General features: G+C 46.1%; 1 protein-coding gene across 2 annotated transcripts in view; it reads left to right on the forward strand.

Moving 5' to 3' along the window:
- TTC3 (tetratricopeptide repeat domain 3) overlaps positions 1–14724 on the forward strand; it is a 74508-nt gene that overhangs the window by 50721 nt on the left and 9063 nt on the right. For both annotated transcript variants that reach the window (XM_082221300.1, XM_082221301.1), the window contains exons 36-40: positions 328–477; positions 697–836; positions 2252–2320; positions 3110–3206; positions 4287–4387. In XM_082221300.1, coding sequence (XP_082077426.1) covers positions 328–477; positions 697–836; positions 2252–2320; positions 3110–3206; positions 4287–4387 — 557 coding nt within the window. The remainder of the gene's footprint in view (positions 1–327; positions 478–696; positions 837–2251; positions 2321–3109; positions 3207–4286; positions 4388–14724) is intronic.

Raw genomic sequence — 14724 nt, forward strand, 5'->3', positions numbered from 1 at the left:
TTGTTTCTTTTAGTTGATTTTCCAATTTGGTTAAGTATTAACCAAATTCCAATTTGGTTAAGTATTAACTTCTCTGTTGGTTTAGCGGCTGTTATATACCTGCACTTCTTTGTAGAAATAACTCAAGAAACTGTGTTGCTCTGTTGGAAATTTCATATTTCCTTGGCATGATTTTTCTCATATCACACATTTTGAAAAATTGAAGAACTTTGTAGGCAATAACATTTTTTGGTGACAAGAACAGTGATTATACTGTGCCTTATATATACGGGCTATAACTTCACTGTTGTAGCATTTAAAATTTGATCTGCATACTTCTTTTTCCAGGGAGATATGTTACGTATGGAAAAAGAACACCAGGTTCTACAAGAGCAGCTTAAAGAAGCAGGTGAAAAATATGAGCAGCTTAAATATCGAAGCTCTGAAGAAATCAATGTATTGGAAGCTGAGATTTTACAACTTGTTCAAGGAAACAAGGTAATAAATCTTCATCCTTCTCTCCCTTTGCATATATTCACTATAAAATATGTTTGTGTTTTTTTTAACATTTAAACAAGTTTCACATAACAGAAACAATAATAAAAATGCACTAATCAGACAGACGGAGCAATGGTACAACCAGATGACAAAAGAAATATATTGTTGGACTTGGGAGCTAAGTTTCTGTCTTTGACTACCACCTCCCATATTTTATAGCTCACTAGAAAAGAGCTGGATTGGTTCCATCAAGATGCAGAAACGGAAATGAAAAGATGGCAACAGGAGAAGAAGGAAAATCAAGAAGGATTAAAAGTGGGAAAGAATAAAATAAGGAAGCTAACAGAAACTAATGAAGGGTAAGTTTTTTCCTAAAAGTGAAAGCTGGTTTGCGGGAGAGGGTCATGAAGGGAAGAGGTTATGCAAAGTGATTACATTTTTGCACATCTAAACTTGTATCAGTAATACTACTCACACTTAATTCTGCTTATTACAATGCTTGCACTTAACTGACTACATTTGCATGTTGTGTTAAACCACAGTTTACCATAACATACGCAAGCAGGGGTGAGCTGCAATGAGCCTCCGGTTTGCACACTCCTAACTCTACTCTTGCATGGCGAAGCAAAGGAGTTTGGAAGCTTTTCCTTCTGCCTTTGACTAACTATGGCTTGACTGACAAATTGTGGCCAACATTGGCTGTGGCAATTTTAAAACAGACCAATTACAAACGTGTTTCTGGAGCTGCCTTGATTTAAACTAAGGTTAACCACAGTTTATCCAGGTTCAGATGAGACTGGAAGCTGTGGGTAACTAAAAGCAGAAGCAAATGCTTCCTAGTGCCTTCTCTCTGGCATGAGTAGAATGAGGAAGCACAGAAACAGTGTATTCTTCAGCAAACCCTTGTTTAGTGAGGCATGTGAATACTGATGTTGGAACATTATGGGACTATATGGATACTTTGTGAAGATGTGTTGTAACCCTGCTATCTCCACAATACTCGAACTTGCTGCTTGTTGATTCATGACATTACATCAGTCTGGTCTTTCTGCTATTCATCTATCGGTGTATTTTATATCAGTACCTGAAGTTTAATTAGACATTGATTAATTTGGCTAATTTCAGTGCCATTATTTGGAAAGCTGAGTGAGAGTTGTCCTACTGTAGTTCTAGAGTGCTTGCTTTTAAGTCATTTTCTAGTCAGAACATTTTAAGGCCTGCTCCTTATATTATGACTTGTCTTGGCAAAGCGTAGCAGTGATTCAGGCTGCCTACCCATGAATTGCTTTCTCTTTGAGACTCTGCCCTGGTCTCTGTCTTCCCTTCTATTATAAGATTTATATTACAGCTCTTGATGCAGAAAACATTGGGTTGTATCTAGTTCTGCCATTGCAGGAGCAGAACAGACTTCCACGTGCGCAATGCGACTTTCACTTCCTCTCCTCCCTCCTGCATGCCACCAAAACCAGCTCCAAAAGGATTGAAGTACTACTACACTTCAGAGTAGTTTTTTGGGAGTGCACAGCCAGCTGCAGAGACAGTGGAGGAAGGAAAGTCTTTCAGTGTGAGGGAAAGTTTGTTTGCACAGCACTGGATACAACCATATTCCATCTTTTAAATAGTAGTTTGGGGTGAAAAGGAAAACGGGCTTCTAACAAAATGAAGGTTTGAGTACGGTTAATGTAGTTAGCTAATTTTGTTTTGAATGAGTATTTATTTACTTATTTTGACGTGAGCCTTCTTTTTCCTATAACCTGCCTGTATAACGAAACAGGTACATGAGAAACATTGATGAGAAGGATAAGCAGTACAAACTACATTTGGATGAATTCATTGAGATCAGGTAAGCTTAAATTTGCTTTGCTAAGCAGTTTTTAATTGGACACTATAAGTTCTCTCAAAAGGCTATGGTAGGGTTAGGAGTATGTTGCTCTGTCCGAATGCTCAGAATTTATTCAAGCTGTGAAAGGCATGCCAAGTGGGACGACTGTGGGCCAAGGCGTGTCCCTGTTAAATATTGCACAAGGAAATAATAAAGCATAAGAATCATATTAAGCTATTATGTTTGAATAGTCACAGTTAAACAGGTTGAGAAAGGCTGCCTTAGAGGGTTGAAAAATGAAGTTTTAGGACTTAGAAAAACCATTGAAATATGTAGCAGTAATATTTTTAAAGAAAATGTGCTTGTTTGATTGAACTGAAATGTAAGCCTGTATTAACAACCTTCACCATAGCGGCACTCTGGTTGTGGAACACCCTCCTCTGAGGCATGGCTGGTGTTGACTCTCTTTTTGTTTTGGTGCCAGCTTAAAACTCTGTTATTTACCCAAACATTTGGAAATGGTTAAAGTGTATATTGAGCTTTGAAGTTTTGTAGGTGCTGCTATGTAGTTTTCAGATTGATAATGGCTGTAATTTTTATTGCCCTTGTTTTCTGGTTTATGGATGATGTCCGACTAACCCATCAGTCAACCCACTGAAATCGATAGACTTAAGTCCATCAATTTCAATGGACCTGCCATATGACTAACTTCAGTTCAGTGAGTTAAAAGTTAGTTGAATGTAGTGCATTTTGTTTAATTGAAATCTCTGTATAAAAATAAATAAGTAACCTTCTGAATTTACTCCCTAGTAATAAATTTGAAAATGAAAAAGTAAAAAGGGAGGAGCTTATAAAGAAAAGACGGGAGGACCACCAGGAGTGTGTTGCACGAGCTATCGCAGCTGAGGTAAAAACGTGCTGGGTTGCAACCTTGCTTTCTTGTACTTCCCACAAATTCCTGCCCACTTTCGATTACCATTAGAAGATTGCTGTAACGCTTCATCCTTGCCTAGAAATTTCCCACTTAAAGAACTACCGTATTATTCCGTGTATTGGACGAGGTCTTTTTTGTTTACTAAAATAACATGTAAAATAACTGGGGTCGTCCAATACACGGATAGTGGCATTGGTGGTTGGCGGGAGTGCAGCTTCTCCTGTTGCTGCTGCGCAAGGGAAACACTCCCTGGATCGTTTCCCGCGTGCAGCAGCATTGGGGGAAGTTGCCCTCCCGCCAACTGGCTGGCTGTGGGAGCACAATTTCCCCTGATGCCTCTGTGCACAGGAAACGATCTAGGGAGTGTTTCCTGGCTGCAGCTGCATGGGGAGGGGGGAAGGCTCAACAACTTTGGGCCATCTCCCCTCATTTTCTTAAAATTCAGTCCCCCAAAATAGGGGGGTGTCTTATACATGGAGGCATCCTATAGATGTAAAAGTACGGTAATACTGTGACTGTTCTGAAAGACTCCAGTTTTGCTGTATAACCAGTGGTGCTCAGAATTTTGCACGTGGGCAATAGTGTTTTGTATTCCCCACTAGTGTTTTTGCCACATACCTAGAAGTGACTGGGTTTTGATTTTTTAAGGATAACGATATAATTGCCTTCAAATATTTCGTGTCCCTTTTATGATTTTTAATTTCTTCCTTTTTGCTGTTTTATTGGCTTGCCGCAATAAATTCCATGACCTCAATATTATCTGGATTCATTCGTATCATTGCTAATCATATTAGGCTGCCAGATGAATAGGATGCCTTTGCAGTCAAATAAATGAATTTTAAACTCAGAGCATAAGATTGTTTTTAATGTTCAGGAACAAAACAATAACCTAGTAGGAAGGACACAGCCAGTAGCTGGGACAGTGAAGCTACCCCATTAAACATGACAGTATTTCAGGCAGGTGAATGAATGGAAAGGTTTAGAATTGGTTATACCAGAAGTAATGTCCCATTAGATTTTTTAAATCTAAACTCAGTTAATTTTATTTTTTAGGTTTCTGTGCTTGAAAACTGGAAGGACACCGAATTATATAAATTAGGCAAAATAGCAACAGATGCGGAAACTTATCTTAAGTATCTGAAGTTCATGACAAGGTATGGCTTTGAATATGAGTATGCCGCAAACGAAGCATTTAAATAAGATTGCTTGAAAGTTCTCTCAAAAGTACCTTCAGTACTTCATCTTTTCTTTCACTAAAACGAGTACAGTGAAACCTCGGGTTGTGAACATGATCTGTGTGGGAGGCACGTTTGCAACCCACAGCGCTACGTCTGCGCATGCACGGGTTGCGATTTGGCGCTTCTGTGCATGCGCAAAACACAATTTAGCCGTTTTGTGCATGCGCTGAAACCTAAAAGTAACCCATTGCGGTACTTCTGGGTTCGGCGCAGTGCACAACCTGAAATCGCGTAACCAGAAGCACCAGTAACCCAAGGTACCATGTATTGCGTAAAAAAGTAACGTATTGAACTTTTTGGGTTCTATTTTGAGACCATATTTGACTTTGATCCACTATATTGGTACATATTATATTAGTTCACCCAATCCTACACATGATAATGGGAGTTTCTGGAGAAGAAAGACAAAGTTGCAGTAACCCAAGTTACAAGGAAATGATATAAAAATAAGGATTCTTTAAATACAGGCTATACATGTAAGCTTATGTATTTTTGGAAAATTACAAATAAATTCTCCAAGCACCAGCCATTGAATAAAAATAACTAAGTTCTCCAAACAATAGAGATAAAATAATTGATATGATCTCCAGGATTATATATTGCTTTGTGCTTCTTCAGAATCAAATTGGATTCATATATATATATATATATATATATATATGCAGGTTTTGGTGTCTTCGGGTGTCTTCCCGTGTAAGAGTCGGGGTGTCTGTGCGACGTTTCGACGAGGTCTCACTCGTCATCTTCAGGCTGGTGCTTTCGGCTTCTTGTTACTGGAACAGAGCAGAATCTGGTGTTTGAGTTCCTATAAATACTGTTGAGGGGTGTGGTGTATAGCCTCCAACGTTCTGGGCAGAGAGGAAGTTCCTAGATTAGTGTGCCTCTTCTTCTTTTGTTCCTTAATTACTTGAGGGATATCTTGAGTGATTTCATGAGTGATATTCTGAATACCACTGGGTGGGTCATTAAGTGTAGATTAGTTGCTAAAGCTTTTGTGTCTTGACCTCTTGAGCTTGTGAAGAGTTTTTCTGAGAAGATGGCTGTGCTGCATTTAGTTGTGCTCTGGCTTGGCTTCGTGTATAGGGGCGAGCTGTGGTTTTGTGCCTTGTGCCAGCCAGATCTGTGTAGGGATTGCAGGGGGGTGCAGCATCCGGAGGTGCCACTATAGTTTGGCTACTGGATGGAGTCTGTAATATGTCTGTGGAGAGGGTCTGGGTTTGGGTCTGGTGTGGTTGATTGGTGACGGCGTTCTGTGTGCCTCTGGTTCTGGTGTCGGTTTTTGTGGGGAGGGCTAATTTCCAGATGTCTGGCAGGCGGGACGTGTCGTCACGCTTGTTCATGTTGTGAGGGTGTTTCTCTATCTCGATGGCTTCCATGATTATTCTCTTGTGGTGATGTTCCATGTTAAAGAGCAATTTGGAATTTGCAAAATTAATTTCGTGTCCTGTTTCTTTCATGTGTTGGAAAAGAGAGGAAGTTTTTTCTTCTTTTTTGACGGCATTCTTGTGTTCTGCGATACGTGCATTTATTCGTCTGTTTGTTTGTCCAATGTACGTGGCTGGGCAGACTTTGCAGGGTATTTCATAGACCCCTTGGTTTTCCAGCTGGATTTTGTCTTTTGGGTTTCTGAGGATATTGGCTATTTTTTGGTTGGTGCAGAAGGCTGTTTTGATATTGCGTGGCTATTCCCTCCCCCCCACAGGTGGAATAAATAAAGACAATGGACACAGCGATTTAGGTTTAATGGGCGAAATTGGCCACAACTTTATTGATTACAGGAAAGAAGGGTATTGGCTTTAGGCATTGGCCCCTAACCGACTATCCGGTCTAACCGGGAAGGGTTAAACACCAACAGGGGGAGCCACCCGAGATGCGTATCCCTAGGCGCTCCCTGAGGGGTTACCGCTCGGGGGCGCGCTTTAGGCCCTAGCCTCCGTAGGTTTCGGACGAGGCGTCGCCCCTCGGAGTCCTTTAACGAACTACCCTTCAAGCATTGGGGGAGGTGATGGCGTTCCTCCCCCCCAACATCTGCATGACAATACCCCGGCCAATGCCTACCGCCAAAACCAAGGGAGTTGTGACGATTTGCTACGAGGTAGGCGAAAAAACCAAATGGCTCACAAAACCAGCCAATTAGCCAAATGGAAAAACTCCTACCAGGCCCCTTGCGGCGACCAGCCGAAGCCCATAGCAAGATCGGTGGCAAAACCTAAAGGGCGGGTGGGTGGGAAACCGCGTCGTCTCCCGGGCGAAAAGGGGCGAGCCGAGGGCTGCCCCGACCTTAAGTGGCCTTTCTAAGGCCCGCCCCTGCCGCCAGCCGATTGGCTGGCGCCAAGGGGATGTTAATTGGGGGAATCCCGGTGGCCTCCCGCGAGGCTGGCACCAGCCTCGCGAGGGCGAGTGTGGGTGGTGTCGTGATCCCGCAAAACCCCCTCCTCCTGACGATCGGAAGGGGCATTGCGTGGCTATTCCCTCCCCCCCACAGGTGGAATAAATAAAGACAATGGACACAGCGATTTAGGTTTAATGGGCGAAATTGGCCACAACTTTATTGATTACAGGAAAGAAGGGTATTGGCTTTAGGCATTGGCCCCTAACCGACTATCCGGTCTAACCGGGAAGGGTTAAACACCAACAGGGGGAGCCACCCGAGATGCGTATCCCTAGGCGCTCCCCGAGGGGTTACCGCTCGGGGGCGCGCTTTAGGCCCTAGCCTCCGTAGGTTTCGGACGAGGCGTCGCCCCTCGGAGTCCTTTAACGAACTACCCTTCAAGCATTGGGGGAGGTGATGGCGTTCCTCCCCCCCAACATCTGCATGACAATACCCCGGCCAATGCCTACCGCCACCGAGCCGCAAGCCGGCTCGCCGCCAATACCCTTAGACCTGTAACCAATCCCTCACACCTTGAAAAATATCCGCCAACCAAATATCATTTCCCGCATCAGATAGATGCACGCCATCCCAGCGATAAAGCATTTCCTTGTCAAACCGTATACCTGGGTGCTGAATGACCCGACCTCCCAGTGCAACCACTCTGCGCGCCACCGTGCGCTCCACAATCCTTCTAGCCTTATTCACCGCCACGGGCTTCTCTGCGTCCCGCCAGCATCGCCTTTCCAGCAAAGATGACCAAATGATTGTAATGCTTTCATGGGATGCCCTCAACAGTTCCAAGTCATTGATAATGTTCCACATCAAGTTTACCCCTTTCCTATATGCCAAGTCGTTCTCGCCCAGCTGGATGACCAAGGCATCGGGAGGGCCCTCGGCAGCGATTCTTTTGGATACAACTGGGAAAAACTCTTCCCAACGCATACCCCGCCTAGTGATCCAAGATAATTTGACCCTGCTGGGTAGCTGTAGCTCTTTAACCCAGCCCCTTCGTTCGGCGCGCCGCTTTGCCCAATAAACGATGCTGTGGCCAAGGATCCACAGTCGAACCACACCAGTACCTGAAAAAAGAGAATTGGAGAACCGGATCAGGAGGAGTGCCCTAGGGGAAAGCTGGGGGAAATTTGAAGGGCTAACGGATATAACCCTGGAATGCATTGGATTTCCAGCGCCCCATGTCCATGATTCTTTCAGCCGGTAAGCCCATATGGGCGGCGGTAGTAGCCGCCCCGATGCGAAAGGAGTGCGCAGCGTACTCCTCCTGGGGAAGCCCGATGGCAGCAATTGCTTTGCGCATAACCCTCGTGAACTGCTGCTTTGAGAGGGAGGAACCGTCAGAATGCAAGAAAAAGGGGCCACTGGATTTTGGTCTCACACACAGGTATTTTCTAGCATCCTTTACCGGGCAAGGGCCCGCCTTTTGAGTCGCCTGGAGGCGTACCAAGGCTCCCCTGCCAAGCTGATCAGTCTTTGAACTACGAATTTTTAACATTACATGCGAACTGCCCACCGTCACGTCCTCAAGCAGTAGCCCCTTAGAGGCTGTGCGGTTCTCACATACCACTTCACCTATGCGTAGCGCGCCAAAGAATGCGAAAGAAAATGCTGCTGAAAATAGTCTTGCCTCATATCTTGACCAACACAGGGCCCTCAACTTCCTACGAATTTGGGTGAGTATATCTAAAGTTATTGGTCTTCTCCTGTCCCTGCCATGAGGCCTGGACCTGCGCCAGCCCTCAAGCATCTTACGCACCACGAAATGCGAACAGGGATCCACGGAAAATAGAGTTTTGGAAAAGAATGATATAGCCGCTGAATGGATATTGAGGGTTTTGGGGGCCCGGCCAAGATCTCTAAGGTGGACCAAATACTCTATGACTTCGGACTTGGACGGTGGCCTGCCTGGCTTGGACCGTCCCTTTCTGATGCGGAAGGATGTGAAGTCTAGCCAGGCCTTATTATACGATCTCAGGGTAGAAGGCGCTAGCGCAGACAATACTCCCTTTATTGCTTCTCGCTGCCAATATTCCAGAGGTGCTCCGGGAATGGTTGCGGCTGCTGCTGTGCATCCGGCGCCAATGAGCGAAAGCGTTCCATCTGGAAACGAGATAGAGCATCCGCGATGTTATTATCAATACCAGGGACAAACTTGGCTGAAGCGTGAAGGTTCAACCGCAGGCAGGAAAGGACAAAGTACCTTAAAAGGGACGCTACTCTGGGTGAGCGTGACGTTTGTTTATTCAAAACTGACACCACCGCTAGATTGTCCGTCCAGAAACAGACCCTATGGTTTTTGAACTGGTCCTCCCATAAGTGAATTGCAACCACGATGGGAAAGAATTCTAAGAATGTCAAGTCGCGTAGTATAGGTTTACCTTGCCAGGAGGGGGGCCAGTGCTGGGCACACCACTGGCCCCTGAAGTAGACCCCAAAACCAAGGGACCCGGCCGCATCCGAATGTACTTGGAAATCGGAATGCAGCGCCAAGCTATCCTGCCACAGCGATATGCCGTTGAACCCTTCCAGGAATTGTAACCAAATGAGGAGGTCCGCCTTTACCGCCTTAGAAAGGCGTACCCTATGATGGGGTGACCGTAAGCCCATGGACAGCTTTGCTAGGCGGCCGCAGAAAGGACGACCGGGGGAGATCACACGGCAGGCAAAGTTGAGGTGCCCCAGGAGGGATTGAATTTGTCTCAAGGTGACCTTCTTTAGGGGCAGCATTTGGCCGATAAGCTCTCTTAAGGCAGCCAACTTTTCAGCCGGTAATCGCGAGGTTTGGGCTACGGTGTCGAGTTCAATGCCCAGGTAGGTCATAGTAGTGACCGGACCCTCGGTCTTCTCGCCTGCCAGAGGGACCCCCAGTTCCCCAGCTAAGGATTCAAAGGCCAGGAGGAGGGACCTACACTCCCCTACGTCGCTTGCCACCAAAATAAAATCATCGAGATAATGACCCACCCCTAGAGAGCCAGTTCTAAACTTTAGGGCCCATTCCAAGAAGGTGCTGAAGGTCTCGAACGCAGCACAGGCAATAGAACAACCCATGGGCATAGCTTTGTCAATGAAGTATGCTCCCTGGAATTTGAAACCCAACCAGCGGTGGTCTTCCGGATGAACCGGGAGTAAGCGAAATGCTGACTCAATGTCGCATTTAGCCAAAAAGGCGCCCCTGCCAAAGCTCCGTACCAACCGCACAGCTTGATCGAATGAAGAGTACTTCACCGTGCACATCTCTTGGGGAATGGCATCATTAACCGAGGTTCCCTTGGGATAGGACAGGTTGTGTATCATTCTAAATTCACCTGGGGCCTTCTTTGGGACAATACCCAGCGGGGAGATATGAAGCCCCTCAATAGGCGGAGTTGCGAATGGACCAGCTACCCTGCCAGCTGTAATTTCCTTCTGTATCTTTTTAAGCGCGATGTCGGGTCTTTCTAACACTGATTTCTGGTTAGGTGGGCAACTGGAATTGGGTGTAAAAGCAATCGGAATTCTAAAACCTTCAGAAAACCCTTCCTCAAGTAGGTGAGCCGCACGTCTATTTGGATAGAACTTCAAGAGTGCTCTCAAGGGCTCCAATTTTATCGGAGAGCACGCGAGGCCTAGGGAGATGTTAGTATCGAGCCCCGGCTGGCCCTTGGGCGGGGGCTGCAGGTCCAGCGGAGCCACCCCTGTTTCCCCGGGAGAGGTGACCCCTGCCCCCCCGAAAGGGCTGCTGCCTCCCTTTGAAGCAGTTGACCGCAGGGTGGCTGCCTAAGCACCTCTCGCATTCGTGTAGGTACTTACAGGAAACGCGCTGACAGGTACCCTTGTTGAAGTCCCAGCACTGTCTACGGCGCTGGGTCTCCACCTTACCAGCTTTTGGCTGTTGAGTGGTTTTCTTCTCGATATTGGGCCCCACATGTTCAAACCAGCAGTTGTTGTCCTTTTGGTCCCAGCGAGTTGAAGACAGCAGCGAGGCATTCCTCCGAAAGTCTTCATCATACGCCAAAGCGGCCTCATCACCTGCCTGCTCCCGTGCCCTCCTGACGTGAGCCAGGTAGGACACGAGATGCGCGCCCCTCTTAGGATAACAACTTGACACCACAGCCATAAACACTTGATAGCCATTAAGCCAGTTCTCAAAAGATCGCTCCACCCGGGGCACCCTGTACCTCCTTTTCCCATAGTACTTAATTTTCTCCCCTTTTCCCTTTACTTGGGCTGGGGGCAGCAGGGAAAACATATCCACGTAATTGCCATTCAATATCTTGTTCCTCTTCCTCTTAGAGAGGTGATTCCCCAGAATAAAGTCAGTGGCAGCGTTGGTTGAGACTTTAACGTCTGGGACCAAAGCCCCATCCTTCCAATCAAGCGTGCCATTAAATGCCTTCCTGTGTGAGTTGGCCCTTCGTTCATGAACCCATTGGGGAGCTCCAACTTCCTCCCCCTCCCCCCAATATGTCTCCATTGGTGCGTCACTATCCCCATCTGAAGAAGAGGTACCTGTTTCCTCCTCGGAGTCCGAAGTATCCCTCTTTTTGCTTTTCTTCGACCGATGCTTCTTCTTTGCCTTCCGCTTTCCGCCCCGTGGAGCGTCGTCACGGGGGGCCTGGTCGCTGGCAGCGGCCACCTGCTGAGGGGGCAGCTCCTCCTCGGAAGATGACTCCTCCGAGGTGCTTGGTTGACTAGGGTTATCCTGGAAAACACTGGGAACGTCAATCACCTCCTGGCGCGGGGCTGATGTAGAGGCCCCCGCTGGCCTGGCCTTTTGTGCATTCGACCTAGGTTTTTTAGCTGGTGCCTTGCCTTTTGGTGGACCTGCCTTAGATTTTTGAGTTTTGGCAGCTTGCAAGCGCGTCCGTGGCCTGCTGGGGGCCTGCTCAACCACGCTAGCTGCACTAGTGGAGGGACCATCCTGACCCTGCTGGCTGGGGGGGGTGTCTGGTATGCAATCTTGTGTCAACTCGACAATGTTCGGTGAGGGAGTGATAGGTGCTCTGCACTGCGCGTAGAATGCTTGCAGCGCAGAAAAGAGCTGCGCCACGACCTGCGGGTTACCTGGGCCTGCTGGCATTAAGGCATTGCCAAGTTGAGGTTGTTGGGGGTTGCTGTTGCTCTCCATGACCAAGCCGAAAGCAGCGACTTGGGGGGGCAGTCAAGTTTTATGCAAATCTGGAATTTATTTATTTATTGTTTATTTATTGTTTTCTACCTATCTTTTTTTTCCAAAACAATTTTTTTTTAAAAAAAAATATATTTATTTATTTATTTATTTATTTATTTATTTATTATATTTATCTATCTTTTTTATTTATTTATTTATTTATTTATATATATATATATATATATATATATATATATATATATATATATATATATAATTCTTGTTTATGTTCAACAACCGCAATGGGAAACAGGCAACCTGATCTGCCCACACACACTGGCTGTTGCTGTAAATAAGGGATCTGAAATGCACTTCACAAAATTGCTGCAATTATACTTCCTGCCGCTAGATGGCAGTGTTCGCCAGGAATTTGCTTAAACCCACTGCCGAAGACGGGAACCAACGTAACTTAAAATAGAAATTTGTTGTTCACCAAAACGCTAAATAAACAGCAGCTGCCAAATGCAGATGTGATATATATTAGTATTGTCTTCTAGATTTTTACTGATTAGTAGTTAGGAGCGTAAGTATGAGGCTTTTTATTATTTTTTATTTATTTATCTGTCTCTTTATTTATTTATTTATTTATTTATATATTTATTTTAAGGTTAAAGCCCCAATCCCAGCGAACTGCCCTGGCAGGGGCTCCCCTGCTGGTGGCTTAGAGGCGCGCTAATAGCAGACCTCAGTTGGTCAGAGCCTAGAACCACGGGAAATATATATAAACTCAAAACAAATCAAAGGCAAGAATATTTAAAATTTTAAATGCGGTTGCCAGGCCCTTTCCCTTAAACAAAATGGCTGCCCCAGCCTCACACGTGGCCTCCCAAAATGGTGACCGGCAGGGGAACAAGGAACCGTACTCAGCACTATGCAACAGCGTATAGCAGGTCAGCCTCTGGAGACAATGGGGGTAAACAGGGAATGGGAGCAATCACAATGTCCACAAACAGAAGGAGAAACGGAGACTGTTCAACATCAGCTGTTTAAAGAGCAGTCAAACCACGTGGGAAGAGGGGAGAAACAAAGGGGAGAGGGGGAGAAACAAAGGGGCAGAATGGAGACTGTTTAAAATCAGCAAATGTCCAGCAAAACCCCCACAGCAGTGGATAGTACACAAGTAACCCGATTAAATTAAATTTCAAAATACCCACACAGCAAAACACTCAGCAAAGCCCCCGCAGCAGCAGCGCCTTTTTCTTATAATCTGATGTTGCACTTTTAACACCCGGTCTCCCTTCCAATTTGAAACCACCTCAGACCCTGCTTAGCTTTACAAATGTGCTAGCAGTTTTATTGCTGCACCACCAGGGGGACTACAGTAAAACCAGCTAAATTAACAAGCAATAAAGTAAGATACGACCTGCTGGAAGATACGAAGACTCCAGGAAACACAGAAAAGCCACGTGAGGAGGGTTGTTGAACTGAAAGAGCGGAGGAAGGCACAGGAGGGAGGCTGCAGGGCTCGATCAGCTGGCTGGCTGCTGTATGGTTTTTTTTTTTTTTTTTTTTTTTTTTTTTTTTTGCCCAGCGATGGAACAGCTGGTGGTGAGTCACGCTGCTGAAGCAACCTAAGAGAATAAGCCCCCCCGAGGAACCTCAGCGATTTCTGCCCAATGCCCTTGCAAAGCGCAGGAGGAAAAATTTTTCCTGTAGTGATTTCAGCTCAAGTAAATAAAAGGCAAGCGGCAAAAGGACGTTCCGAAAGGCTAAGCTTGCTGGTGCTCCACAAGGCTAGGTAAAAGGCTCCAGGTTCCACGAGGCTCCGAGGATTCCAGTGAGCGGAAGGATCACAAAAACAAACCGCGTCGTCTCCCGGGCGAAAAGGGGCGAGCCGAGGGCTGCCCCGACCTTAAGTGGCCTTTCTAAGGCCCGCCCCTGCCGCCAGCCGATTGGCTGGCGCCAAGGGGATGTTAATTGGGGGAATCCCGGTGGCCTCCCGCGAGGCTGGCACCAGCCTCGCGAGGGCGAGTGTGGGTGGTGTCGTGATCCCGCAAAACCCCCTCCTCCTGACGATCGGAAGGGGCATTGTGTTTATGGAGGATTTTGCTGATTTTGTCTGTAGTGCCCTTGATATAAGGAAGGAGGGCCATGCCATTGTTTTCTTCTGTGTCTTGGTTTTTGGGGGGTGTTTCTTTTTGGATTAGCTTCGTAACCCTGTTTTTCTGGTATCCATTGGCGATTAACACATTTGAGAGATTCTGTAACTCAGTTGTCAAGTGGTCTTTGTCAGCCAGGCGTTTGGTTCTGGAGATGAGAGTCTTGGCTACGGAGTTTATTTGTGCAGGGTGGTGGTGTGATTGTGCATGTAAGTAGCGGTTGGTGTGTGTCTTGTTACCGAAAGCACCAGCCTGAAGATGACGAGTGAGACCTCGTCGAAACGTCGCACAGACACCCCGACTCTTACACGGGAAGACACCCGAAGACACCAAAACCTGCATTCCTGTACCCGTGAAAATCTACGAAAGCATATATATATATATATATATATAGGGGGGGGGGGAGTAGTTACAGCTTGAAGAATTCACGTTGTGTATTGTCCACTATACAATTTTATGGACAGTTAATGTTTAAATAATAATTTCATTCCCACTTGGGACCCTGTGACTTTGTCTTTCAGTACTTATATTTGGAGACCCCCTCTGTGTTTTGCTATCATCTAGAGAAAGCCATTCTTTGAAGCCTCTGGTTAAAAGACTGGAGAAAAACTGGAGG

This window comes from Podarcis vaucheri (assembly GCF_965113315.1).
Source record: "Podarcis vaucheri genome assembly, chromosome: 4".
Lineage (NCBI taxonomy): Eukaryota > Metazoa > Chordata > Lepidosauria > Squamata > Lacertidae > Podarcis > Podarcis vaucheri.